At 37.3% G+C, this 24,945-nt stretch overlaps 1 protein-coding gene across 3 annotated transcripts in view; it reads left to right on the top strand.

Annotated features, from left to right (window-relative positions):
- LOC116855605 (protein NPAT) overlaps positions 1-24,945 on the top strand; it is a 55,543-nt gene that overhangs the window by 3,945 nt on the left and 26,653 nt on the right. For all 3 annotated transcript variants that reach the window (XM_032838465.1, XM_032838463.1, XM_032838462.1), the window contains exons 2-6: positions 14,058-14,176; positions 19,078-19,138; positions 20,639-20,711; positions 23,378-23,418; positions 24,433-24,696. In XM_032838465.1, the coding sequence (XP_032694356.1) occupies positions 14,058-14,176; positions 19,078-19,138; positions 20,639-20,711; positions 23,378-23,418; positions 24,433-24,696 (558 nt within the window). The remainder of the gene's footprint in view (positions 1-14,057; positions 14,177-19,077; positions 19,139-20,638; positions 20,712-23,377; positions 23,419-24,432; positions 24,697-24,945) is intronic.

Raw genomic sequence — 24,945 nt, 5'->3', positions numbered from 1 at the left:
GGGGGGGGGGATTTGAAGACAAACAGAATCAGAACTAACACACCTGAAAGGTCAAGAGCCACTGATCCTATTCACCTTTATGTATCTAAGATGTTATAAATATTTAGTAAATATCTACAGAATTACAGCTGTGATCATAACATTTCTTTTTTGCCTACTGAATAGGTCATTAGATTATTAACTCTGTTTTCTCTTATCCAGATTATCTGTATTATTTACTTATAAAAATATGTCATTGATGACATTTACAGCTTTTTTGGATCCTTACCCATTCTGTCTTATCAGTGGTATCTCCAGCTGTTCTCCGCATATATTATGCTTTCTCCAGACAGTGCACATTCCCCAAACATGTTCTCCATGTATGCTTTTCATTGGCTTTTTTGGGATTCCCCAACCATCCTTCAAGACTCACCTCTTTATACCATTCATAATTTTCCCCAAATTGGTAATACTTTCTCAAGCCCCTCTCCTCTCATAAAATAAGTCCTATTGTCTTACCACCTTTGCTTTGTATTACAGTTACTTGCATATGTATCTTCTGGGTCCATTTAGGTAACTTCTTTATAGACAGAAACTTTGTTTTGTGGATCTAGTAATATAAGGCGCTGCAGGTTTAGTCTTCCCAAGAATTGCTTACATTTTTAAATAATCAAAAGCTTCTGGGAAATTATAACATGTAAAGGAGGTATTTTCAGGTAGGGGGATTTGATATCTCTTGCTTTCTTCATCAGTCACCTCTCTCTTTAGCTTTCCCTCTCCATAAATAGGAAGAAGAGAAGGCAGACTCTTGGCATCTCAGTTTCTAAAATTTGAATACTCTAGATGTAGTTAGGGTTTTATCTTTCCTTCTCTTTTCCAGTTATATTTTCCTTCAGTCTATTTAACTTGCTACTCATTTCTACCTCCACTGAAAAGCAGGCAGAGGACAATATTAAGAAAAAAGGACACTCAGGCATGCTTTCTTACTTATTTGTACATCTTACTAAGTTTACACAAAAGATAGTTATTTTATTCTAAAGGTGTTTTTAGGAAAAAAATGATGACTAACGTTAATTGAAGAGTAATTATTTGTATTCTAGTAAGAGATCATTGCTCCCTCTTTTGTATTTTCATTGTAACATTTGAGATTTGGAATAATTTAGACCTAAAACTTTCCCCTGTTATTCTGATAGAGAATTGATTACAATCAAGTATTTAACAATGATAAGATTTTTACAAGTAGAGAAGTGGCTATATATATAGTTAATATTGAAGTACTCAATAATTTACAGCGTTGTTTTGGAACTTGTAAGACAAAAGTAAAACAGATTACATCAAGTCTAATCTAAAATAGAAACTCTAGGGGCACTTGGGTGGTTCAGTCAGCTAAGCATCTGACTTTTGATCTCAGCTCAGGTCTTGATCTCGGAGTTGTGAGTTCGAGCTGCGCATTGGGCTCCATGTTAGGCACGGAACGTACTTAAGAAATAAATTATAAAAAAGAGGTTGTCCCTGGTTGGGACAGTCATTTACACATCTGACTCTTGGTTTTGGCCCAGGTCATGATTTCTGGGTCAAGAGATCGAGCCCCAGGTGGAGCTCTACATGGACTTTTCTGGAGATTATATACCCCTCTCCCTCTGCCCCCCCCCATTCTGCTCTTGCTCTCTCAAATAAATAAATCTTTAAGAAATAATAAAATGGGAACTCTAGATTGCCCAATATTACGCATGGTTTTTGTTTTGTTTTTTAAAAATTTGTGTGTATATTTGTGTGTGTTAAAGAATTTATCTTTAAGTAATTTGTATGCCCAATGTGGGACTCCATCTTAAAACCCTCCGATCAACAGTTTCACACTCTACTGACTGAGCCAGCCAGGTGCCCCTGAAGAATTGTTTTTTTTGTTTTTGTTTTTGTTTTTTCCATCTAAAGCGATCATCAACCTGGATGGTATTCTAATTCACCATCCAAATCAATTAGTCTAGAATAATTCACCCCACCTTCAGGACCACTTGGGCTGTGTAATTTCAGAATGCTGTGGGGATTTGGGGTTTTCTCCTTTTCATGTAACCACCCGTAGATCCTGGAAAAACCAAAGCCCAAGGTCCATCTCAGATCTAAATTTTGTGATTCCTGAATAAATCTGCTTGCAGAGGCACTTGTTAATGTCTCTAGGAGGGCTCCCAGTGCCCTGCAGCCCAGCAAGAGAATGAAGCTCACCTACTGAAGGGCCACCTAATGACTTAATGGGCTTTGATGTGGGCGGCTAGGTTTTAATTTCTCCCCCTCCCTGGGGGTAAAGCGTACTTTATATATAACAATCACTTGAGCAATTTCGATTGCTAGAGGGTATCTCATTTAGAAATCAGGTTTAAGGCGTGTTCCTCTGATACTTTTTACTATCAGAACAAAATGAAAGCCCTGAAAGTAATGTTTATACTTGGGTTTAATCTGTTGCAGTGTCAGAAGTATCTAAGAATTAAGCATCTGTAAATATTTAAAACAGTGAAATCACAAATACTAATTCTAATAATCTCTGTTAAGTTTGAGTAGAAGCCAGAAGGCACTAGCAAAGTCCCTAGGAACACTTTGAATATAAACTTAATCCTATGGTCACGTCTAATAGAAGAGTTGGGGGAAATGCGTACGTTGTCTATACAAGCACATAATCAGCTCTACCCTTGGAAAATGGATCATGTTGAGAATGCTGAAGTCTCTTTTTCCTCTCATAATCTGATGCTGCAGAATAAAATAAGCCATTCTGCCTGAATTTCCAGGATTTAGCTACCCACACCCCTGCACACATGCATCATAGCTTTACAAACTGCTCTTTCTGTGATTATAGACCAAAGATGTTAAATCTTTTTTTCACTTCTTTCTTAATCTTCTCTTAATCTACCCAGAAAAGTAGCAGTTGCTTGCTCTATGATAAGATGGTGGAAACCAAGGTCCAAGAGGTTACGTATGTGCTGTAAACTGCTTTTCCTTCAAATGCTGAGGAATACTGAAGGAAGACTGTCCTTGATCATTGATTTTTATTCATTTGTTCATTTTTCCATTCATTCTTTTGTCCATTTATTCAGGAACTTGTTCTGTTTTTAACATACCCTACTCTAAGGAAAGCTTATTAAATCCATCTCACCCACCCCACTTTTTTTTTTTTGCTCTATTTTATTTTATGTATATATTTTATTCATGTATTCACCACTTGATGGATATTTGGTTTGGTTTGGGTTTTATATAACTTATATAAACTTATAAAATGTTTACAGCCTTGCTTATAAGTTTTTGTGTAGACATGTTTCATTTCATTTGAGTAAATACTGAAGTAGGATTGCTAAATTAGGTTTAAGTCTACTATCTTGGGGTGCCTGTCTGGTTCAATTGGTAGAGTATGGGACTCGTAATCTTGGGTTCATGAGTTCAGGCCCCTCATTGGGCCTAGGCTTAATTAAAAAAAAAAAAAAAAGTTAAAATGAATTTACTATCTCGCCATTTGTTTTCTATTTGTCCCTTTTGTTTCTTGCTCTTTTATTTCCTGCATTCTTCTGGATTATTTTTAGTATTTCATTTTGTCTCCACTGTTGGTTTATTAACTTTAGCTCTTTGTTTTATTTTTCTAAAAGTAAAGCAAAATACATCAAGTCTAATCTAAAATGTAATCTCTAGATTGCCCACAGCTGGGCATGTTTTTTAAGAGCAGAAGATAAATACTTAGATATTACTGTTTTAAGATGCATTATAATTTTTAAACACTTTATAGAAGTAATCCAGCTTTTTAGCAAAACCTTTTCTCAAGTGTGTACTCAAGTATAATGTCTTACGATAAATCATAAACTGCCTGATATGTGATAATCCTAGGCCAGGGGAGCTAGCACTAATGACCATATTTTTTTCTGAGAAAGGCTCATTCTGTCTACATTCTGCCTAGAGCAGTTTCTCAACCTTATTTTATTGTTATCCCCTTAAGGAGTATTTTAGGATTTTCCCCCTGATCCCCCATACGATACTTTAATATCACAAATACACTGTTCATATATTGCATATACATCTGTGATTTATGCATTAAAAGGGTGATCTTCTCTTTGTTTCCTTCCCTCTTCACCAAATTCATCCCTTTAGTTCTGTGTTATTTTTGAGAATGTTTGGTCTACAGAAAAATCCACCTTAGGAATTTGACTTCACACCACCACCTGTTAGAAGTCTCAAGTGGTTATGAATACATCTGGGGTGCTTAGTCCTTTTGAAACTCTCCCATGAAAAGAAATTGTTTATATTCAGTTTAAATTTTGAAACCTATAAAAAACTCCAGCTGCCCTGTTTCCAAAGTGACTCCAGTGGTTCATATACATTATAAATTTCTGTATTGGTGAAATCGTAGTAGCAGCTGACTTATTCCAAATAACGTAACTGTTAGAAAGTAAACCATCATAAAAAAAAAAAAAAAACATCATGATTTCTTTTCAGCCGGCTATAGAATTATAATTGTTTATATTGGGTTATTTGTGAAAAATAAAAAGAGGGAAAATAGCAATCTATCTTTGATCTAATTTCATATTTGAGATGATGTCACCTCATCACTGATGGGGATACTGAAGTAATAGTATATGAGATAAAAGGTATATCATGGTTTCTAAGTGTCTTCCCCTATTCCAAAGGACAGTATCTTTGGTTTTTTATTTGTATATTTGTTTGTTTCTCTCTGTAGCATTAGTGAGCAAGCTGTTGGGAAACTGATTCATGAACTATAAGTAGAAAGTGGTGAGTTGGTTCCCAGATCCCAGCTAGGGTATTTCCTAAAATGGAATGACAATTTTCTTGCCCTTTCATTTTATAATCTTTGTATATAATGACTTCATGGGCGCTCTAAGTAGTTTTTTGACGTGGTGGACCTGGTTAAAGATACAGTTCCAGGTGAAAAAGAGTAGAACCATATAATTATAAAGACAAGAGACCTAAATAATTGCTTTTGTAGTTAAATACTGGAGTATTGTATCAGCCTTAAGCTAAGTCTACTACAGTGGTAGGTATAAGGGAATCTAGTATTTGTTAAGAGGAGTATGGCACGTACTGAGAGGATGCAAAAAAAAAAAAAAAATCTCTGAGGGAATGGTAGTTAACCCTAGACCTGAAGAATGAGTTGGAATTAGCTAGACTAAGATAATAAGCAGCTGAAGCAATGGGAATGGAGTATATGAAGGTCTTGATATCAGAGCATATGTGAATTTGCAGAATGGAAAGACCAGTTAGTCTGGGAGAGACAGAATGGTATGATAAAAGCCTAGAGAAGAAATTAGGATGCAGGGGCACCTGGGTGGCTCAGTGGGTTAAAGCCTCTGCCTTCGGCTCAGGTCATGATCTCAGGGTCCTAGGATCGAGCCCCACATTGGGCTCTCTGCTCAGCAGGGAGTCTGCTTCCTCCTCTCTCTCTTTCTGCCTACTTGTGATCTCTGTCTGTCAAATAAATAAATAAAATCTTTAAAAAAAAATTAGGATGCAAAACAGGTAGAGCTTCGTATAACGGGAAGAATTTGGGACTACATTTTTTCATTGAGATGCAATTCACATCTCACAAGATGTAAAATTCACTGATTTCCACTATATTTACACAAATAGGCAGTATATTCACAGTGTTTTGCAACCATCACCACAGTGTTAATTCCAGAACATTTCCATCATCCTCAGAAGAAACCCCAGACCTGTTAATAGTCATTCCTATTTGCCCCCTTTGCCCAAATTCTGGCAACTGCTAATTTACTTTTTGTTTCTGTGGATTCCCCTATTCTGGACATTTCATGTAAATGGTCTACAATTTGTGGCCTTCTGATCTGACTCCTAAAAATTTGTTTGCAAGATTCATACATGTTGTACCAAGTTGAAGTAGTTACTTCCTTTTCATGGCTTAATAATGTTCCACTATATGGACAGTCCACATTTTGTCCATTCATTGATGGACATTTGGGTTGTTTCCACTTTTTGCCTTTTTTTTTTTTTTTTTTTGGCTTGGTTGTTTCCACTTTTTGGCTATTAAGAAAAATGCTGTGAACATTTCATGTACAAGTCTTGCAGAATGTAAAGAATGTTTCAGTTTCTCTGTTTCAGTTCTCTTTGATATGTACCTAAGAGTAGCATCACTTGGTCAGGTGGCAATTCTATATTAATATTTCTGAGAACTTCCCAAGTGATTTTTGAATGATTTTGCACCATTTTCTATTCCTATCAGCAACGTGTGAGATTTCCAGTTTCATCATATCTTTGCCAGTACTATCTTTCTTAATTCTGGTTATCCTAGTGGGTATGAATTGATACATTTCATTGTGGTTTTGATGTTATATCTTCCTATTTACCAAAGAAGTTGAGCCTCTTCTTAAATGCTTATTGATTTGTTCTTTACGTATTCTGGATTCTGGCTCCTATCAGATAGATGACTTGGGAATATTTTCTTCCATTTTGTCCATCATCTTTTCTTTTTTCTTTTTTTTTTTTTTTTTTTTTTTTTTTAAGATTTTGTTTATTTGAGAGAGAGAGACTGAGACAACGACAGAGATACGGGCAAAGAGTATGAGCAGGGAGGAGAGGGAGAAGGAGAAGCAAGCTCCCCACTGAGAGGGAGCCTAATACAGGGCATGATCCCAGGACCTGAGCTGAAGGCAGATGCCTACCTGACTGAACCACCCAGGCACCTTTCCATCAGTCTTTTCACTTCTACATAGTATCCTTGAAAGCACAAATGTTTTTACTTTTGATGAACTTCAATTTATCTAATTTTTCTTTGGTTGCTTGTTCTTCAGATGTCCTAAGAAACCATTACCTAATCCTACATAAAGAGATTTACACCCATGTTTTGTTCTAAGACTTTAAGAGTTTTTGCTCCTACCTTTGTACATGTAATCTATTTTTAGTTTTTATATTTGGTATGAGGTGTAATTTCATTATTTTGGTCCAATGCCATTGTTTTGCATGTGGGTATCCAGTTCTCCCAGCACCAGTTGTTGAAAAGACTAATATTTCCCCCATTGAGCTGATTTGGCACTGTTTTTGAAAATCAATTGACTGTAAAAGTCTGGAATGTTAATTTTGTCCCATTGATCCATATGTCTGTCCTTTATGCTAGTACCGCCTTACTTGGTTACCATTGCTTTGTAGTATGTTTTGAAGTGGGTAGGTGCAAGATTTCATTTTTAAGATTGTTTTAACTACTCTGGGTCCCTTGTTACTCCCTATGATTGTTAGGATCAGTTAATATCTGCACAAAAGGCATCTAAGATTTTGATAGGAATTGGGTCGAATCTAATATTGACATCTGAATAACATTAACTTTTCTAATACATAATCGAGAGAGGTCTATCCATTTATTTAGTCTTCTTTAATATCTTTTAGTAATATTTCTAGGTTTTAGTAGGATCATACACTCCTTTTGTTAAACTTAATCCTAAATATTCTTTATAATTCTGTTGTAAATGAAATTGGTTTTTTAAATTTCATTTTTGGATTGTTCGTTGTAAGTATATAGAGATGCAGCCGATTTTTGCAAAGTCATCTCATATCCTGAAGCCTTATTGATGTCATTTATTGACTTTAATAGTTTTTCTGTGTGTACATGGATTCCTTAGAATTTTCTATTTAGGATTTCATGTTATCTGCAAATGAGGACAATGGTTTTGTTTTGTTTTGTTTTGTTTTTTCCCTTTCCAGTGTGGACGCTTTTTACTTTAGTTTCTTTCCTAATTGCCCAAGCTAGAACTTCTAGTAGAGTGTTGCATAGAAATTGTAAGAGCAGGCATGGTCTTGTCCCTGATCCTATGGGCAAAGCTTTGACTCTTAAACCTTGGAATATTATGTTAGCTGTGAGCTTTTCATAAATGCCTTTATCAGGTTGAAGAAACTCCCTTATAGTCTCATATTTTTATCGTGAAAAGGTGTTGGATTTTGTGACATGATTTTTTTCTACGTGTGTTGAGACAGTAACATGGTTTTGTCTTTTATTTTGCTAATACAATGTATTGGGGCAACTTTACTCACTCAGTTCACAAAAATAAATCAATGTAACCATTGATTTATTTTTGTTTTAGTGAACCAGACTTGCATTTCTGGCACAGTTGCACTTGGTCATGGTGTATTATCATTTTCAAACGTTAATAGATTTAGTTCGTTAGTATTTTGTTGAAAATTACTACATCTGCTTTTTCATAAGGGATATTGGTTTGTAGTTTTCTTGCGATGTCTTTGGTTTTAGTATCAAATTATTACTAATATCAGCGATTGATATGAGGTGGCTTCTTTCTCTCTCTTTTTTTTTTTAAAGAGTTGGTGAAACTTCTTTCAACATTTGATAGAATTCACCACTAAGTCCATTTGATCCTAGGCCTTTCTTTATGAAAAGAGTATTTATTACAGCTCAATCTGTACTTGTTTTAAGTCTATTCGGATTTTCTGTATATTCTTGAGTCAGTTTAGTTCATGGCTTGTCTAAGAAATATTTGTTTCACCTGAGCTTTCTGAATTGTTGGCACACAACTGTTTATAGTATCCTTTTATAATGTAATTTACTTCTGTAAGGTTGATAGTAATGTCCCCTCTTTCATTCCTGAACTTTGGAATTTGAGTCTTTTTTTTTTCTTTGTCAGCCTTTCTAAAGATTTGTCGATTTCTGTTGATCTTTTTAGAGAATCAACTTTTTGTTTCATAGACTTTTCTCTCTATTTAAATTCTCTCATTTTTCTTCTCTGATACCTTTTTTCTTCTTTCTGCTTTCTTTTGGGTTTAATTTGCCCTTCTAGTTTAGAAAATGGAAGGGTGGGTTATTGGTTTGAGATCTTTCATCTTTGAAATAAATGTATTTACAATATAAATATACCATTAAGCACTTCTATAGCTGCATCCTGTATGTTTTAATGTGTGTTTTTGTTTAATCTCAAAATATTTTCTACTTTCCTTTTGTTTTCTTCTTTGACCCTTTGATTTTTTTAGGAGAGCGTTGTTTAATTTCTGCATATTTGTGAATTTCTTATTACCTTTTTTTTTTTTTTAAGATTTTATTTATTTATTTATTTATTTGACAGAGTGAAAGAGATGGGGGTGGGGGTGGGGATACAAGGAGGGGGAGAGGGAGAAGCAAGCTTCCCACTGGGCAGGGAGCCAGACGAGGGACCCATCCCAGGATTCTGGGATCATAACCCCCGCGGGAGGCTGACGCTTAACGACTGAGCCACCCAAGCTCCCCCTTATTACTGATTTCTAATTTTAGTTTTTAGTGGTCAGAGAGCATACTCTATATAATTTGTATTTTTTAGTTTATTGAGACTTTATGTCCTAATGTGTGGTTCATCCTGGAGGATGTCCACGTGCACTTAAGAACGTATATTCTGCTGTTGTTGGGTGGAGTACACTATACATGTCTGTTAGGTCTGGTTGGTTTATAGTGTTCAAGCCTTCTGTTTACTTATTGAGCTCTCTAGTCTATTATTGAAAGTAGGACGTTGAAGTCTGTAACTTTGGTGAATTGTCTAGTTCCTTTTCCACTTCTGTTAATTTCAGCTTCGTGTTTTTTGGAACCTTGGTTTTACATGCATATGTGCTTACAAGTGTTATCTTTTTGATTGATTGAATGTTTTATCATTATCTTTGTCTCTACTAACAATATTTATCTTAATTTTTCTGATACTGGTATAGCCTCTCCAACTCCTAATTAGTTACTATATGAATGGTACATCTTTTTCCATCCTTTTATTTTCAAACTATTTGTGTGTTTGAATGTAAATTGTGTTGTCGAGAGCATGTACTTGAATCATATTTTTTATTCATTCTGTAAGTCTGTAGTTTTTTATTGTTTAAACCATTATCATTTAATGTAATTACTGATAAGGTAAGGATTTTGCCTGCTGTTCTGTTGCTTATAGTCTATATGTATTTTATGTTTACTTCTGTTACTCTTCTATTACTGCCTTTTTTGTGTTAAATCCAATTTACCGTTTTAATTCTGTTATCTTTCCTTTTTTTTTTTTTTCTTAATTTTTATTTTAGAGAGCACATGCTTGTGAGCAGGAAGGGGGCAGAGGGAGAGAGCGAGAACCCTAAAGCAGACTCCCCACTGAGGGCTCTGGGCTCTATCCCAGTGGAGCTCTATCCCAGGCTCCCAAAATCATGATCTTAGCCAAAAACAAGAGTTGTAGGACACTTAACCAACTGAGCCATCCAGGTGCCCCCCACAACTGTTGTTTCCTTTATATTTTTTATTTTTGAGGTTTTTTTTTTAGTGATTGCTTGGAGGTTACAAGTAACTTAAAATACTTGTTTGGATTAATACCAACTTAATTTAAATAGTATATAAAAACTTCGCTCCTGTATAACTCCATTCGCTTCTACCTTCTTTTTGCTTTTAAGGACATATAAATTATATCTTCATCATTATGATTACCAACCCACATTTATATTTAACTATTATATACAGTTGTCATTTAAAGCAGAGGGGAGTTACAAACAAAAAGTAACTTACAGGGGCACCTGGGTGGCTCAGTGGGTTAAGCCGCTGCCTTCGGCTCAGGTCATGATCCCAGGGTCCTGGGATCGAGCCCCGGGGCTCTCTGCACAGCGGGGAGCCTGCTTCCCTTCCTCTCTCTGCCTGCCTCTCTGCCTACTTGTGATCTCTGCCTGTCAAATAAATAAATAAAATCTAAAAAAAAAAAAAAGTAACTTACACTGTTTTATGTTTACCTATACAGTTACCTTTATTAGTGGTTTTTTTTAACATGGATTTGTTTCACTGTCTAGTGTCCTTTGATTTTAATTTAAAGAACTCCCTTTAGTATTTTTTAAAGGGAAAGTCGGCTAGCAACAATGTCTCTGGGTTTTGTTTCATTTTGTATTTTTAATGTAAGACTAGTTTAATGTCTCCATTTTGAAGGGGTTTTGTTGGTCTTGGTTGACTTTTTGTTGTTGTTAGCACTTTGCCTCATCTCCCTGCCTGTGGCCTCCATGGTTTCTAATGAGAAAAAAGCTGTTAATCTTACTGAGGATCATTTGTGATGCCATGAGCTGTTTCTCTCTGCTGTGCAAATTCTCTTTGTCTTTTAGCAGTTTCATTATGAGGTGTCTAGGTATGGATTTCTTTCAGTGTATCCTACTTGGAATTTATTGAACTTCCTGGATAAATAAATTAATGTGTTTTCTAAAATTTTGGATGTTCATTATTTGGACATTATTTCTTCAAATATTCCTTCTGCCTTTTTCTGTCTCTTTTCTCAGACTTTGATTATGCTTATGTCAGCATAACTGATGGTGTTCCACACGTCTCAAAGTGTGTTAACTTTTTCTGATACTTTTGTTTTTATTCCTTATGCTGGATAATCTCATTTGATCTGTGTTCAGGTTCACTAATTCTTTCATCTGCCTCTTCACATCTGCTTTTGAGTCCACCTCTAGGGAATTTGTCATTTTAGTTGTTTTACTTTTCAACTCTAGAATTTCTACTTGTTTTTTTTTGTAAAATTTCTGTTTTTCTTCTTTTTGATGAAACATTCCTCTCACAGCTTTCTTTAGATATTTAGAAATAGTTTTCTTTAGTCCTCTGAGCTTACTTAAAACAGCTGATTTTGGGGATGCCTGGGTGGCTAAGTCGGTTAAGCAGGGAGCCTGCTTCTCCCTCTGCCTGCGGCTCTCCCTGTTTGTGCTCACTAGCTCTTTCTCTCTCTCTGACAAATAAAATCTTTAAAAAAAAAAAAAAAGCTGATTTGGGGGACAATCAGGTGAGGCAGGGTTAAGCATCTCACTCTTGATTTCCCCTCAGGTGGTGATCTCAGAGGTTGAGCCCAGCTTCAGGCTCTGCACGCAGTGCAGTGTGCGCTAATGTTTCTCTCACTCCCTCCCTCCCTGCCTTCCTTCCTCTTTCTCTCCTCTTTCTTTTTCTTTCTCTTCCTCTTTTTTTCTTTTAAATCTTTAAAATATAAAGTAGCTGATTTTTAAAATTTTAACCCTTGGCTTCCTTAGGGATGATTTTTATTGACTGCTTTCATTTTTTGCCCTGTATATGAAACATACTTTCTTGTTTCTCTGCATATCTCAGAATTTTTTGCTGGAAATCAGATATTTTAAGTAATACAATGTGACCGCTCTTGTAATACGGTTCTCCTGCCTCCCCCGTGTTGGTTCGGGCTCTTTGCTGTTGTTTCGGCCGTTGCTGTGAACGGCCGCCTCGACTGAGTCTGTGCAGTCTCTGTTCTCTGAGTTTATAGTCTACGATGGGACATTGTTTTGTTTTGTTTTTTCTTTTTTTTTTTTTTAAGATTTTATTTATTTGTTTGACAGAGAGAAAGCACAAGCAGGGGGACCAACAAAGGGAGAGGGAGAAGCAGGCTCCCCACTGACCAGGAAGCCACATTCGGGGCTGAATCCCAGGACCCTGGGATCATGACTTGAGCCAAAGGCAGACGCTTAACCAACCGAGCCCCCCAGCAGCCCCCAGTTATTTTTTTTTTTAATTGCTTGGAGTCGCTAAGTCTCCCACTGTTTGCTCAAGCGCTGTGTGTGTGCTGGGGCATGCTTCACCATTCCGCTGAGCAGTTGACAACTCTGCCTTAGCCTTATTCCTGCTCACTCAGGGCTGTATCGGTCAGCCAGAGGTGAGGGCTTAGGGTCTTGTCGATCTCTTCTGAGTGTGTACACTGCCTCTGCCCGTCATTCTAATAGCCCGTGAGTACCCCCTCGCTCTTCAGTCGGCCACGGACTGCTCCTACCCCAGCTCTGTGTGTGTTTAGCTTGTTTGTCCCGCTCTTCGTCACAGGCAGCTGTAGTAGTAAGCAAATTCCTGCGGGTAGTTTTGAGCAAACATCTTAAAGAAGTTTCTTTGTCCTGGGTAAATTCTGATTCAGTTCAAAGACAAGCCATGCAAGCGCAGGTTTTCCGATAATTTTCACACCGATCAAATTATGACAATATCTGGGAATGGGAATGGGTCTTTGGAAAAATTCCAGCCCTGTCTGATCTTCTGTTTTTCTCAAATGCTTTGAAAACTTTGGTTATTTTCTGAGTTCTGTAAACGTTTTTCTTTTTTAAATAATTTGTGCCAGTGTTCTCATTGCTTTTATGGAGGAGAGGATTTTTAGAAGTCCTTATATTGTCATTCCAGCTGAAGCTGCTGAGAATTTAGAAATTAAAACTGAGTGCTATGGGAAGTGGTTGAAGGGCTTTACACAAGGGAGTACTTTCACCAGATTTGATCCACAAGTCAAAGCAAGTGTGATGCTTTACACATGAGGAACCTTAATCCTGGAAGATATGTGGATTTTTTTTTTTTTGCCCCAAATTACAGTGTTTATTTTAATCAAATAGAGTAAGAACCCGATACCCTGTCCAGTGTTCTTGCAGTACTATGCTACTGTTTTGAGTTGTGGATTTAGGTAAACACTAATAATGCTAAGAAACAAAAGAACAAGGATAGGCTGCTAGTCAAGACAAATGAAGCATTCATGATGTGCAGGTACCACACGCTGATAAATAAGATTGTTCCGTAAATGTCAGTTAGATGTAAATGCTCAAGTTTTATTGAAATAGTGTTTTGATTCCTAAAGGCATAAATTAAAAAATCAAAGGAGTGCCTTTCTTTCCTTTCCTTCAAAGCAGGTCTTTTGTTCATTTTTCTCTTAAACCATTAGGCAATTAAGTGAAAACACGTAAACAGCAACGTTGGGAGAATATAGTTTTGTGATTATCCAGTAACTTATTTTTATAACTGTCTGCCAGCCTGGTCAGTATGGAGGTTATGGGGTAGAAGAACATTGATCATTTCTTTATTCGTTTTCCTGTCACTTATAGATTTGCTTGCAAGCATTACTGTGCATTAATTTACTTGATCAAATATCGCATGTTTTTAGTTTCTGTGTCAAATAAATAAATAAAATCTTAAAAAAAAAAAAAAAAGACTACTTTGTCCTGCAGCACAAACTAGTGGCACTGGGCAAGGCTGCAGAAACCCAGGACATTCCACCTGAGGTTCCATTTCTGATATGAAACTGCATTTCTGCGGCCTTTTGGTGAAAGTACAGAAATTACTGGAATTACCTGACCTTCTGTTTCTCATTTAGGTTACTTACAACAGGAAAACCTCACTTCTACCTGCCAGACTTTTATTTTGGAAAGTTCAAATTTAAAAGAATATGCGGAACATTGTACAGATGAAGGTTTTATCCCAGCCTGCTTACTGGTGAGTGCTTTGTTCCTTAAGGGAAATATTTCCTCATTGACCAACATGAGACACTATAAACACCAGTCTTAACATCAGCTCATTGGTAGTATCAAAATTGGTAGAGATTTGATAGTATTCATGCGTGGCTGGAAAGACCTAAAGAAGGCAGCTCTTCTTTTCACACATTTATGCCAAAATTTGGCTTCTCCGAATCAGTTTCAAAATGACCCTCTCAGGGCGCCTGGGTGGCTCAGTCAGTTAAACGTCTACTTTGGGCTCAGGTTGCGATTTCAGGGTTCTGGGATAGAGCCCCACCTCAGGCTCCCTGCTCAGTGGGGAGCCTGCTTCTCCCTCTGCCATTTGCCCCACTTGTGTTCTCTGGTGCATGCATGCTGTCTGTCGAAAGAATAAATAAAACCTTTTTAAAAAATAATACTCTCATTTCTTTTTTTTTTTTAAGGTGTTATTTATTTATTTGACAAAGAGAGACAGCATAAGCAGGGGGAACAGGAGAGGGAGAAGCAGGGGAGAGCTCAATATGGGGCTTGATCCCAGGACGCCGGGTTCATGACCTGAGCCAAAGGCAGATGCCTAACCAATTGAGCCACCCAGGAACCCCAGCACTCTCAGTTCTAATTAGTTCCACTACTGCTTGTCTTGGGGCTCATTTGTTTTCTGTGTGCTGTTGACTAAATACTTGTGTCCCTCCAAAATTCATGTTGAAACCCTAACCAGTGATGATGTTATACCACTGTGATGGTATTGAGAGGTGGGGCCTTTGAAAATTAATTAGGTTTAGATTAGGTCATGAGGTAGGGCCCATTGTGAAGTTATTATTGCCTTTACAAGAATTGGAAGAGAGGGATCTTTCTCCTTGAAGAGACAGAGGGGATCCCGTGTGAGCACACAGCAAGAAGGGAGATGTCTAGAAGCCAGGAAGTTGGCCCTCACCAGGAACCAGATTGGCCAGCACGTTGATTTGAGACTCACCAGTCTCCAGAATAAGAAATGCCTGTTATTTAAGCCAACTGCTCTATTGTATATTGTAGCAACCTATCTTTTTCCTATGTCTAGTCGCTTACTTTAGACAAATGAAAAACAAGTGTTTTGTTATCTTATTGTCCCCTTTTTAGAATATCATGAGACCAACAGAGCATGATTTGGAATATAATGGACATATTTTGGAGCTGCATTATTTGACATAGTGTTTTGTTAATTTATTTTGAACATGTCTCCTTAGATTCATTTCAGTTGTCGCAGACAACCTACTTCTCTGTGGAGGAAACCTGAACAAAACTTAAAAAACTGCTGAAGAATATCAAACATACTGTGTTCATTTAAGATGTCAGTTCTCCCCATTTTGATCTATATATCCATTACAATCAAAATCTCCACAAACATTTTTATAGATAGCAACAAGCTGTAATTCTGAATTGTATATGGAAAAGCAAAGGAACTAAAATAGCCCAAATAATTTTTTAAAAGGATGGGTTGGAAGACTCCCATTACTTGATTGTAAGACTTAAAATCTCTGGTGATCATAGGGTGCCTGGGTGTCTCGGTCATTAAGCGTCTGCCTTTGGCTCAGGTCATAATCCCAGGGTCCTGGGATCAAGCCCCACATCAGGCTCCCTGCTTAGTGGGAAGCCTGCTTCTTGTGTTCCTTCTCCCACTTGTGTTTCCTCTCTCACCGTCTCTCTCTCTCTTTGTCTCTCTCTCTCTCTGTCAAATAAATAAATAATATTTAAAGAAAACAAAAACCTCAATCAAGATTGAGTGGCATTAGAGGAAGGTGAGGCACTTAGATCAGTGGAACAGAATAGATCCCAATGTAGACACACAAAACTGATTTTGACAAAAGTGCAAAGGCAATTCACTGGACAAAGACTAATTTTATCAGCAAATGAAAATAGAACAAGTAGACATCCAGATTCAAAAAAAGGTCCTCTACACATACCGCATACAAAGATTAACCAAAGTAAAGATAGACCAGAGGTACAATGTAGAACTATAAGATTTTTTTGGAGAAAACACAGGAGAAAATTTTTGTAAACTTGGGTTTGGTGATGAGTTTTAGATGTGACACCAAAAGCACTGACAATTAGAAGGATAAATTGGTAAATTAGACTTTGTAGAAATTTAAAAATTTTGCTCTACAATAGACTGTCCCAAGAATGACAAGCCACAGGCTAGAAGAAAATATTTACATTATCATACATGTGATAAAGGATTTATACCCAGAATATCTTTTTAAAAACTACATTATTTTTAAAGATTTTTTTTATTCATTTATTTGATAGAGATCACAAGTAGGCAAAGAGGAAGGGAGAGAGAGTGAGAGGGAAGCAGGCTCCCTGCTGAGCAGAGAGCCCGACACGGGACTCGATCCCGGGACCCTGGAATCATGACCTGAGCCGAAGGCAGCGGCTTAATCCGCTGAGCCACCCAAGCGCCCGAAAAACTGCATTTTTTTTTTTTAATGAAATTAATGGGCAAGGAATCTGAAGATGACCATAAGCTTATGGGAAAAAACTTCCACAAAAAAGAAAAAATGCTCCAAGTCATTTGTTATTGGAATAAATACAAATGAATACTCTGAGATACCAATATATATTAGAATGGCTAATTTAAAACAATTTTTTTTTAAGATTTTATTTATTTATTTGACAGACAGAGATCACAAGTAGGCAGAGAGGCTGGCAGAGGCAGAGGAGGAAGCAGGCTCCCTGCTGAGCAGAAAGCCCCATGCAGGGCCCGATCCCGGGACCCTGGGATCATGACCCGAGCCGAAGGCAGAGGCTTTAACCCATTGAGCCACCCAGGCGCCTCTAAAACACAATTTTAAAAACTGTCAGATTCTTGGCAGTAGGATGCAAAGCAGCAGGAACTCACATTCATGGCTGATGAGAACGTAAAACCATACCACCACTTTGGAAAACAGATTGATAATTATTTATAAAGGTAAAACGTACATTCCCCATGTGACCCAGCACTCATACACCCAGGTGAAGTGAAAAATATGTTCCCATAAAAACCTGCACACTAATGTTCATCTGTCATGGTCAAAAACCAAAAAAAAAAAAAAACACATTGTCCTTCAGCCAGTAAGTGGGTAAACTATGGTACAGCCATAGAATCAAATACTACTAAGCAATAGAAAACAACACACTGTTGATTCACACAACAGCATGAATGAATCTTAAGTAAATTCCTCTGAGTTCCTCTAAATTAGCCATTTTCAGCAAATAAGTGAAACTTATTGTATATAACTGGAACCAGGACTCTCTGGGAGAAAGAAGATAAAGATAAGCCTAAGAACAAAACCTGTGGTGTTGAATCGTAGTCATATTGTAGTTAATCATAGAGATAGCACTATGACGCCATATTTGGTATTTGTACAAATCTATATATAAATATAAGTAAGAAATACAGTCTATATATTTGTACAAATCTGCGGAGACATAGGCGTGTTTGTTTACATGGATGAACATGTCTGTGGTGTTATATAGCTCTTTCTGCTGCGAGGGCCCAGTTGCAGTGGCCCCCCAGTAGCTACACGCACACCCAGCCCCTGTATCTTCTCCCGGTTCTGGAGGCTGGGAAGTCTGGAGACTTCCCAGATCAAAATGCCCCAATTCAGTTCCTGGTGATGACTGTCTTCCTGGCTTAGTAGATGGCCACTTTCTCCACTGTGTCCTGACCTGAATTTTGAGAGACACAATACCAGTCGTTCACAAATTATTAGCTACTACAATTAAGGCAAGGCATAATGACTAGGTTAGCATTAAGCAAATCGCCAGACATTTCAGGCTTTAGTTAAGAAACAACAAAGTAGAAATCTTCAGGAAAGAAAAGGAGACTGGTCACCTGTCCTATGGTAGACATTGTCTTAGACATGTTTCATCTATCCTTACTTATTCTTCACAACAAATGACTCTGCAAATTAAGAATTAACCTGTCCACTTTTATGTGTGAAAGTAAGCCTTCCAGATTCTTATGACCTCAGATTTAAGGTAATAAAAACCTGAGCTTCAGTAGTAGAAGAAACAGGAAATGAGTTTCAGAGAGGATGGAGGTAAAAATAGGAAGGTGCTGATCCTTGAGAACTCTTATGCTCAGCGATTTTTTTCACTTTGTTTTTTGGCAGGTTCACATGGCTTTCAGGATAGGGAGGGCAAATTAGGAGTTGGTCCTTACTGTTTTTTTTTTTTTTTTTAAAGATTTTATTTATTTATTTGACAGACAGAGATCACAAGTAGGCAGAGAGGCAGGCAGAGAGAGGAAGGGAAGCAGGCTCCCTGCTGAGCAGAGAGCCCGATGCGGGACTCGATCCCAGGACCCCGAGATCATGACCTGAGCCGAAGGCAGAGGCTTAACCCACTGAGCCACCCAGGCGTCCCGGTCCTTACTGTTTTTAAAGAGTTATATGGGGCACCTGGATGGCTCAGTTGTTAAGCATCTGCCTTCGGCTCAGGTCATGATCCCAGAGTCCTGGGATGGAGCCGTGCATTGAGCTCCGTGCTTGGAGGGAAGCCTACTTCTCCCTCTCCTGCTTCCACTCTTGCTGTCTCTCTGTCAAATAAATACTTTTTTTAAAAGATAAAAAAATTAATTGCTATGTGACTGGATCCCTATCCCGCAGCTGAAAACTGCTTTTTCTGCCTTTGGATTATCTTATTAGCTAATGTGACATAGTCATAGTGTCCTATTCACACAGGCAAGATTCTTGACTTATGGATTTCATGCAACCCCTAAGTTAAGTGACTCTTCATTTTTGATAACCTGTTCTTATCTTAATCTTTTCTTCATCAAAAAATCCAGATCTTTTATAACTTTATACAGTGAAGTGTTTCATGGTGAGAAATTATGAATAGTATTACACAATTTTTGTAATGCTTGATTTTTTTTTTTTTTTTCAGTCCTTGTTTGGAAAAAACTTGACAACAATTCTGAATGAATATGTAGCTATGAAAGCAAAAGGTAAGAACTGAGGGTCAAGAATTCTTTTCTATTTTATACAGTATTTTTCTAATTGTTTTAATCAGAAATAATTTTTAAAGGCTATTAATTTTCTTAATAGCCAAAAGAAAGCTTCTTAGTTGTGATGAGATAAGTTTTGCTGGGAAATATTTAATTAATTTGCGTTTATATTGATTGATAAATGTGTGACAAAAATCTGAATGCTAACAAATATAACAAAGTAATTTTCTTAAAAAATAAAATTCATAAGTCTAGATGTCTAAACTGGTGAACAGCATTGCTGTGTGTTATAGAATTTCAAGCCAAAATTTTAATTTTAAGGTCTTGGTAGTCTAAATCTCGACACAGGAACCAATCATAAAATTCTGGTTTATAGTAACCAAAATATAAAATAATACTTGCCTAAGTTAATGTTTTAGGGAAAAAGTTGAAATTATTTTATTCTCTAATACTGATAAATTTTATAATTGACGACATTAAAAAAAGAACCATAAAACAATAACACTGAAAAAAAGGAAACATGCTCATCTATTTATTTATTGAGTTTTTGTCTCTAGACAGCTTTGTGCTAGATGCTTTCCTTAGTTTTACTTCAGTCCTTAAAATAACCCAGTTACAGGTTGATTATTAAGATCATTTTTAAGTATCAGAAAACTGAGAATTGGAGAAGCCATATAACTTTTCTACGATCACAACAATAAAAAGAATATGCTACTGGAATACAAAGGTTTAGTCCCATTTTTATGTTGGGTAGCTTTCTCTGGTTTGAGTTTTTTCAAAATATATGGTAAGGATTTTAAATATCCTAGAAGTTTCCTATCACTGTGGGCTTTTAGAGCATATCCTAAAAAAATGAATCCATTCCCAGGAATGTTACCTGTAACTCCTAAGAATAGTAACTGATGGGGCTTTTATTAAGTGGTTGCTGAGCAGTTGCATTGATGTGGACATAAAAACATCAGTTGTAGCAAAATAATTTCCATAGTCAAAGGAGTTTGCATAACCTTTATGGTATTTATTATAAATCAGCTTATTAACTTTCAAATATAACATGATGTCAAATAGAACATATTTAAGGTAGTTTGTCTTTTTGGGGTGGCACCTGACTGGCACAGTTGGTAAAGCATGCAGTGCTCGGTCTCAGGGATGTGAGATCGAACCCCATGTTGGAAGTAGAGATTACTTAAAAATCATTAAAAAAAATAGTTTGTCTTTTTTTTTTAATACAAAGACGGTATAAAGTTAATCTATAAAAGCTTCAGAGGCTTTACAAATTTCCATTTCCCCTCATATTGCATCTGATACTCAATGGCTTAAGAAAAGAAGGCAATCTCATTTATAGCTTTGCAGGTTATATTACAAAAGAGGCTTATTTCTTAGTTTCCAACATGTCAACAGCTGAAAGAAAAGTTTGTTTTCTGTGTTCATTTTTGTGTCTAAATCAAGGGGTGAATTTTCTTCAACTGTTTTTATTAAGAAACTTTTCTTCTTATGATCTAGAAACATCAAACGATGTCCCAGCAATTATGTCATCTCTATGGAAGAAGTTAGACCATACACTTTCTCAGATCAGGTAATAAAAAGCCTGTATAGTAAGCTTATCAGAACATGCATGATTTTGGAACGCAAACACATGTAGGAAGCTATTCAGGTTTAAATCTTCTTATGACCCACACAGTGCATTTCTGTGATACTGATCTAATTTTAAATTTACCCTAGAGGTTATTGATATTCATTTGGTTTTTATTGGAATAATTTGCCATAAAATGCCTACTTGAATAAAATCTTTGGAAATCAGGACATTGAGGTACGTCTGGGTGGCTCATTTGGTTAAGCAGCTGCCTTTAGCTCAGGCCATGATGCCGGGGGTCCTGGGATCAAATCCCACATCAGGCTGCTTACTCTGCTTCTCCCTCTGCTTGCTGCTACCCCTGTTTGTACTCCCACTCGCTTGTTCTCTCTAGCAAATAAATAAGTCTTTAAAAAGGTGGGGGGGGGCCTGGGTGGCTCAGTGGGTTAAGCTTCTGCCTTCAGTTCAGGTCATGATCTCAGGGTCCTGGGATTGAGCCCCATATGGGGCTCTCTGCTTAGCAGGGACCCCGCTTCCCCCTCTCTGTCTCTGCCTGCATCTCTGCCTGTTTGTGATCTCTGTCAAATAAATGAATAAATAATCTTTAAAAAAAAAAAAAAAGAAATTGAGATTTACAGATGTTTAATGACATTTCCACGTTCCCATAGCAAGTTAGAGGCAGATCTCTGGCTAGAATACAAATCTAATGCCAGTCTTGTGTGAATTCCCTCACATAGTTTCATGCAAAGAATTGATGTGTTGAATTCATGCCTTATTGGTTCATGCCCTATAAAGAAACAAGCTTGAATAATAATGCTACTTTTTGAATCTTTAATTTCGAATTTCCTCATGGTAGCAGTGCCCACCGTTTACCTAGGTCATGGCCTTGGAATGCCAGTTTTGGCGTCCTTGGATGCCAGTCCTTACTGGTATCACTTATAACATCTCTTATTTAACTTTAGAATCTAGTATAAAAACTGGAATTTTCTACCCTTTCTCCCAGAGCTACCAGTGAACACCTGACATAAATTCTGCAGGGTCTCGGGGCACCTGGATGGCTCAGTCAGTTGAGCATCCAGCCCTCGGTTTCAGCTCAGGTTGTGAGATCAAGCCCCACTCAGGGCTCTGCGCTCAGCAGGGAATCTGCTTGGAACTGTCCCTCTGTGCCTCCTGCTCTTGCTCCCTTTCTCTCTGTAAAATAAATCTTTTAAAAATAAAAAAACACAAAAACTCAGCAGGGGCTCAATTTCCTTTCTCAGTTTAAACTGCTAAAATGACTCCAAATGCTTTCTGTTCAACTTTGTACTACATCTTATTTGATAGTCTTACCTTTTTTCCTCCTTTTCAACTCATTTCTTCCCTTTCAAATAATCTTCAAAAACATTGATAATCTGGGGCACCTGGTTGGTTCTGTATATAAGGGACCCCGGCGTCCCCTCAACAGGGAGATTTTGAGATTCTCTCCGTTCTGCCTCTCCCCTGCTCACACAGTCTTTCTCTCTAAATAAATAAATAAATTTTTAAAAAAATTTTTAAAAAAAGACATTCAGGGGCACCTGGATGGCTCAGTGGGTTAAAGCCTCTGTCTTCGGCTCAGGTGATGATCCCAGGGTCCTGGGATCAAGCCCCAAATCGGGCTCTGCTCAGCAGGGAAACTGCTTCCCCCCCTCTCTGCCTGCCTCTCTGCCTACTTGTGATCTCTCTCCCTGTCAAGTAAATAAATAGAATTTAAAAAAAAAAATGTTTCTTAAAAAAAAAAACATTCAAAATTTAATTAATAACTGTAAATATTTATAAGTTACTGAGATATCTTATTGACAAGATACTACATAAAAATAAAAGGCTCTTCGTGAGTTATTCTCCAGGTTGGTTGGTGCTTCTTAAAAATGTTTAGGGACAGCTGGGTGGCTTAGTCGGTTAAGCATCTGCCTTTGGCTCAAGGTCATGATCTCAGGGTCCTGGGATCAAGCCCCACGTCAAGCTCTCTCTGCTCAGCGAGCAGTCTGCTTTATTTCTTTCTTTCTCTCTCTCAAATAATAAATCTTTCTTTAAAAAAATGCTTAATCAGTTTGGTAAGTTTTGTTGTTCCTGTTGGGAGAGGCTCAACAGATTTCCCAGGAAGAGAGTAGTGTCTGTCATTGGGTAACCATTATAAAGGGAGAATCACCTTATATTGTGAGCTATATGTTTGCTTTTCTCTCTTATTAGAGGCTGGATAGACTAGTTTTATAGTAATAAATTTGATAAATTTAATAAATTAGCTTTGGGATTTTGAAGTATTTATAGAGTCCTATGTGAAATCAGAATTTCTCTGGGAAGATCTCTCTAGCGGTAAAAGTAATAACTATAAAATTTTATACATAGCTTTCTTAAATACATTTACTTCCTAAAGTCAAGTCAAATCCTTAATGGGATGTTAAAGTTCTCTAATGCATACTGCACTGAATAGAAGCTTGATGGTTAAAGTCATATGTGCGTGAGTGCTTACGTGCCACTTCTGAAGCAAGTAAGATTTGGTCACCCCTCCAAAAAAATAAGCTGGTCTTTTTTGTCTGAGCGAGATCTGTTACCTTTTCATTCAGTGTATTCAGGTGTGACTGTTACTAGATTAGAGTGTGTCTTGCCAGCAGAACTTGTTTAATGTCTAACTATTTTGTTTTATTTGTTAGGAGCATGCAAAGTTCCCCTGGGTTTGTTGCTAATCAGAGAGGTTGGTATTCAACTTTAAACTATAAATAATGTTCAGAATTACTTCAAACTTAAACTGTCAGATGGACATTGTCATTAACGGTACATTTTGGTGGCGAGGGGGTGGGGGGCGGGCACCTGGGTGGCTCAGTGGGTTAAGCCTCTGCCTTCGGCTCAGGTCATGAACTCGGGGTCCTGGGATGGAGCCGTGCATGGGGCTCTCTGCCAGAGGGGAACCTGCCTCCCCCTCTCTCTCTACCTTCCTCTGCCTACTGGTGATCTGATCTCTCTGTCAAGTTTAAAAAAAAAAAAAAAAAAAAAAACTTTAAAAAAAATAAACAGTACATTTGTGCTAAGTATCTATTTTGTTTAAACTACTGCTCTTCTAAGTGCAGTTATTATCATAAAAGGAAGTGTTTTCATTTATTGCAGAAATAAGCATTTGAAATACTCCCTATTTTTTCTCATTGGTTCTCATTTATTCACCTCTTCTTAATTCTCACTTCATAGGTTTATTTATAAATTTGTGTGTACAGAGGACTGTCAAACCACAGTGCTTTGAGCGGTGTGGGTCTAGTTATTCACATATTGTTTTTATAAATACAGGAGTGTAATGTATTTTCCCTTCCTGTGATTTTCTTATTAACATTTTGTTTTCTCTACATTGGTTTATTGTAGGAACACAATATAACATGCCAAATATGTGTCACTCAGCTGTTGGTTATTGGCACGGCTTCTGTTCAACAGAAGGCTCTTAGGTTTCCGGGGAGTCCTAAGTTGCATTCTCAAGTATACAGAGTCGGTGCTCCTAACCCCTGTGCTGTACACGGGGCAGCTGTACTCACTTCAGTTTGCTTCACAGGAAATTATGTAATTTTATCATAAACTTAGTTGATACTTTTAAGGGTTGTTTTGGTTTTTTTTTTTTTCCTAATCTGTAGATTTCACATGTTAAATAGTAGGAGTATTACGTAGATTTGTTAAAATTGCCCAGAATACTCCGACAGTTAACCTTTTAAATGCTCATGTGTTTCAGTCCGAACAAGAAGTGGAATTGCAGAAATCAAACGACAGAGAAGGCTTGCGGCTCAAGCAGCTCCCATGAATTCAGAGTTGCTGACTTTAGCGTATCTTTCAGGACAGTGCACTACTGCTCCTCCCCCACCACCTCCTCCTCCTCCTCCTCCTCCTCCTCCTCCAGCAGCTGTGCAGGTTATCCGGCCAGCTGGCCAGATTGCAACGCCTTTGAGGTCCAATTTTCTAGTGGTCAACCATTCACAGTCACAAGACACAGCTGCCAGTAAGTTTGAATTTTCTTCTCTGAAATTTTGTTTTTAGTCCGATCATATGAATCGATGATATGCTGCACTTCTATACTCATTTTATAAAATTATAGGAAAAAAAAGACAAGCCTGAAAGTAGAACACACTTTGGGTAGGTTTGCCTTAAAGTAAGCATATTACTATACTTAATGAGACATTGTAATCTAGGATTCTTATTTCTCTTCTAACAACAGGCTAGAAAAGACTCTTGTATTTGATTTTAAAGG

Source organism: Lontra canadensis, unplaced genomic scaffold (assembly GCF_010015895.1).
Source record: "Lontra canadensis isolate GAN:19392208 unplaced genomic scaffold, GSC_riverotter_1.0 scaffold104, whole genome shotgun sequence".
In the NCBI taxonomy this organism is placed as follows: Eukaryota; Metazoa; Chordata; class Mammalia; order Carnivora; family Mustelidae; genus Lontra; species Lontra canadensis.
Note: the sequence above shows the minus strand (reverse complement) of the source record. Positions and strands in the feature narration are given on the sequence as shown.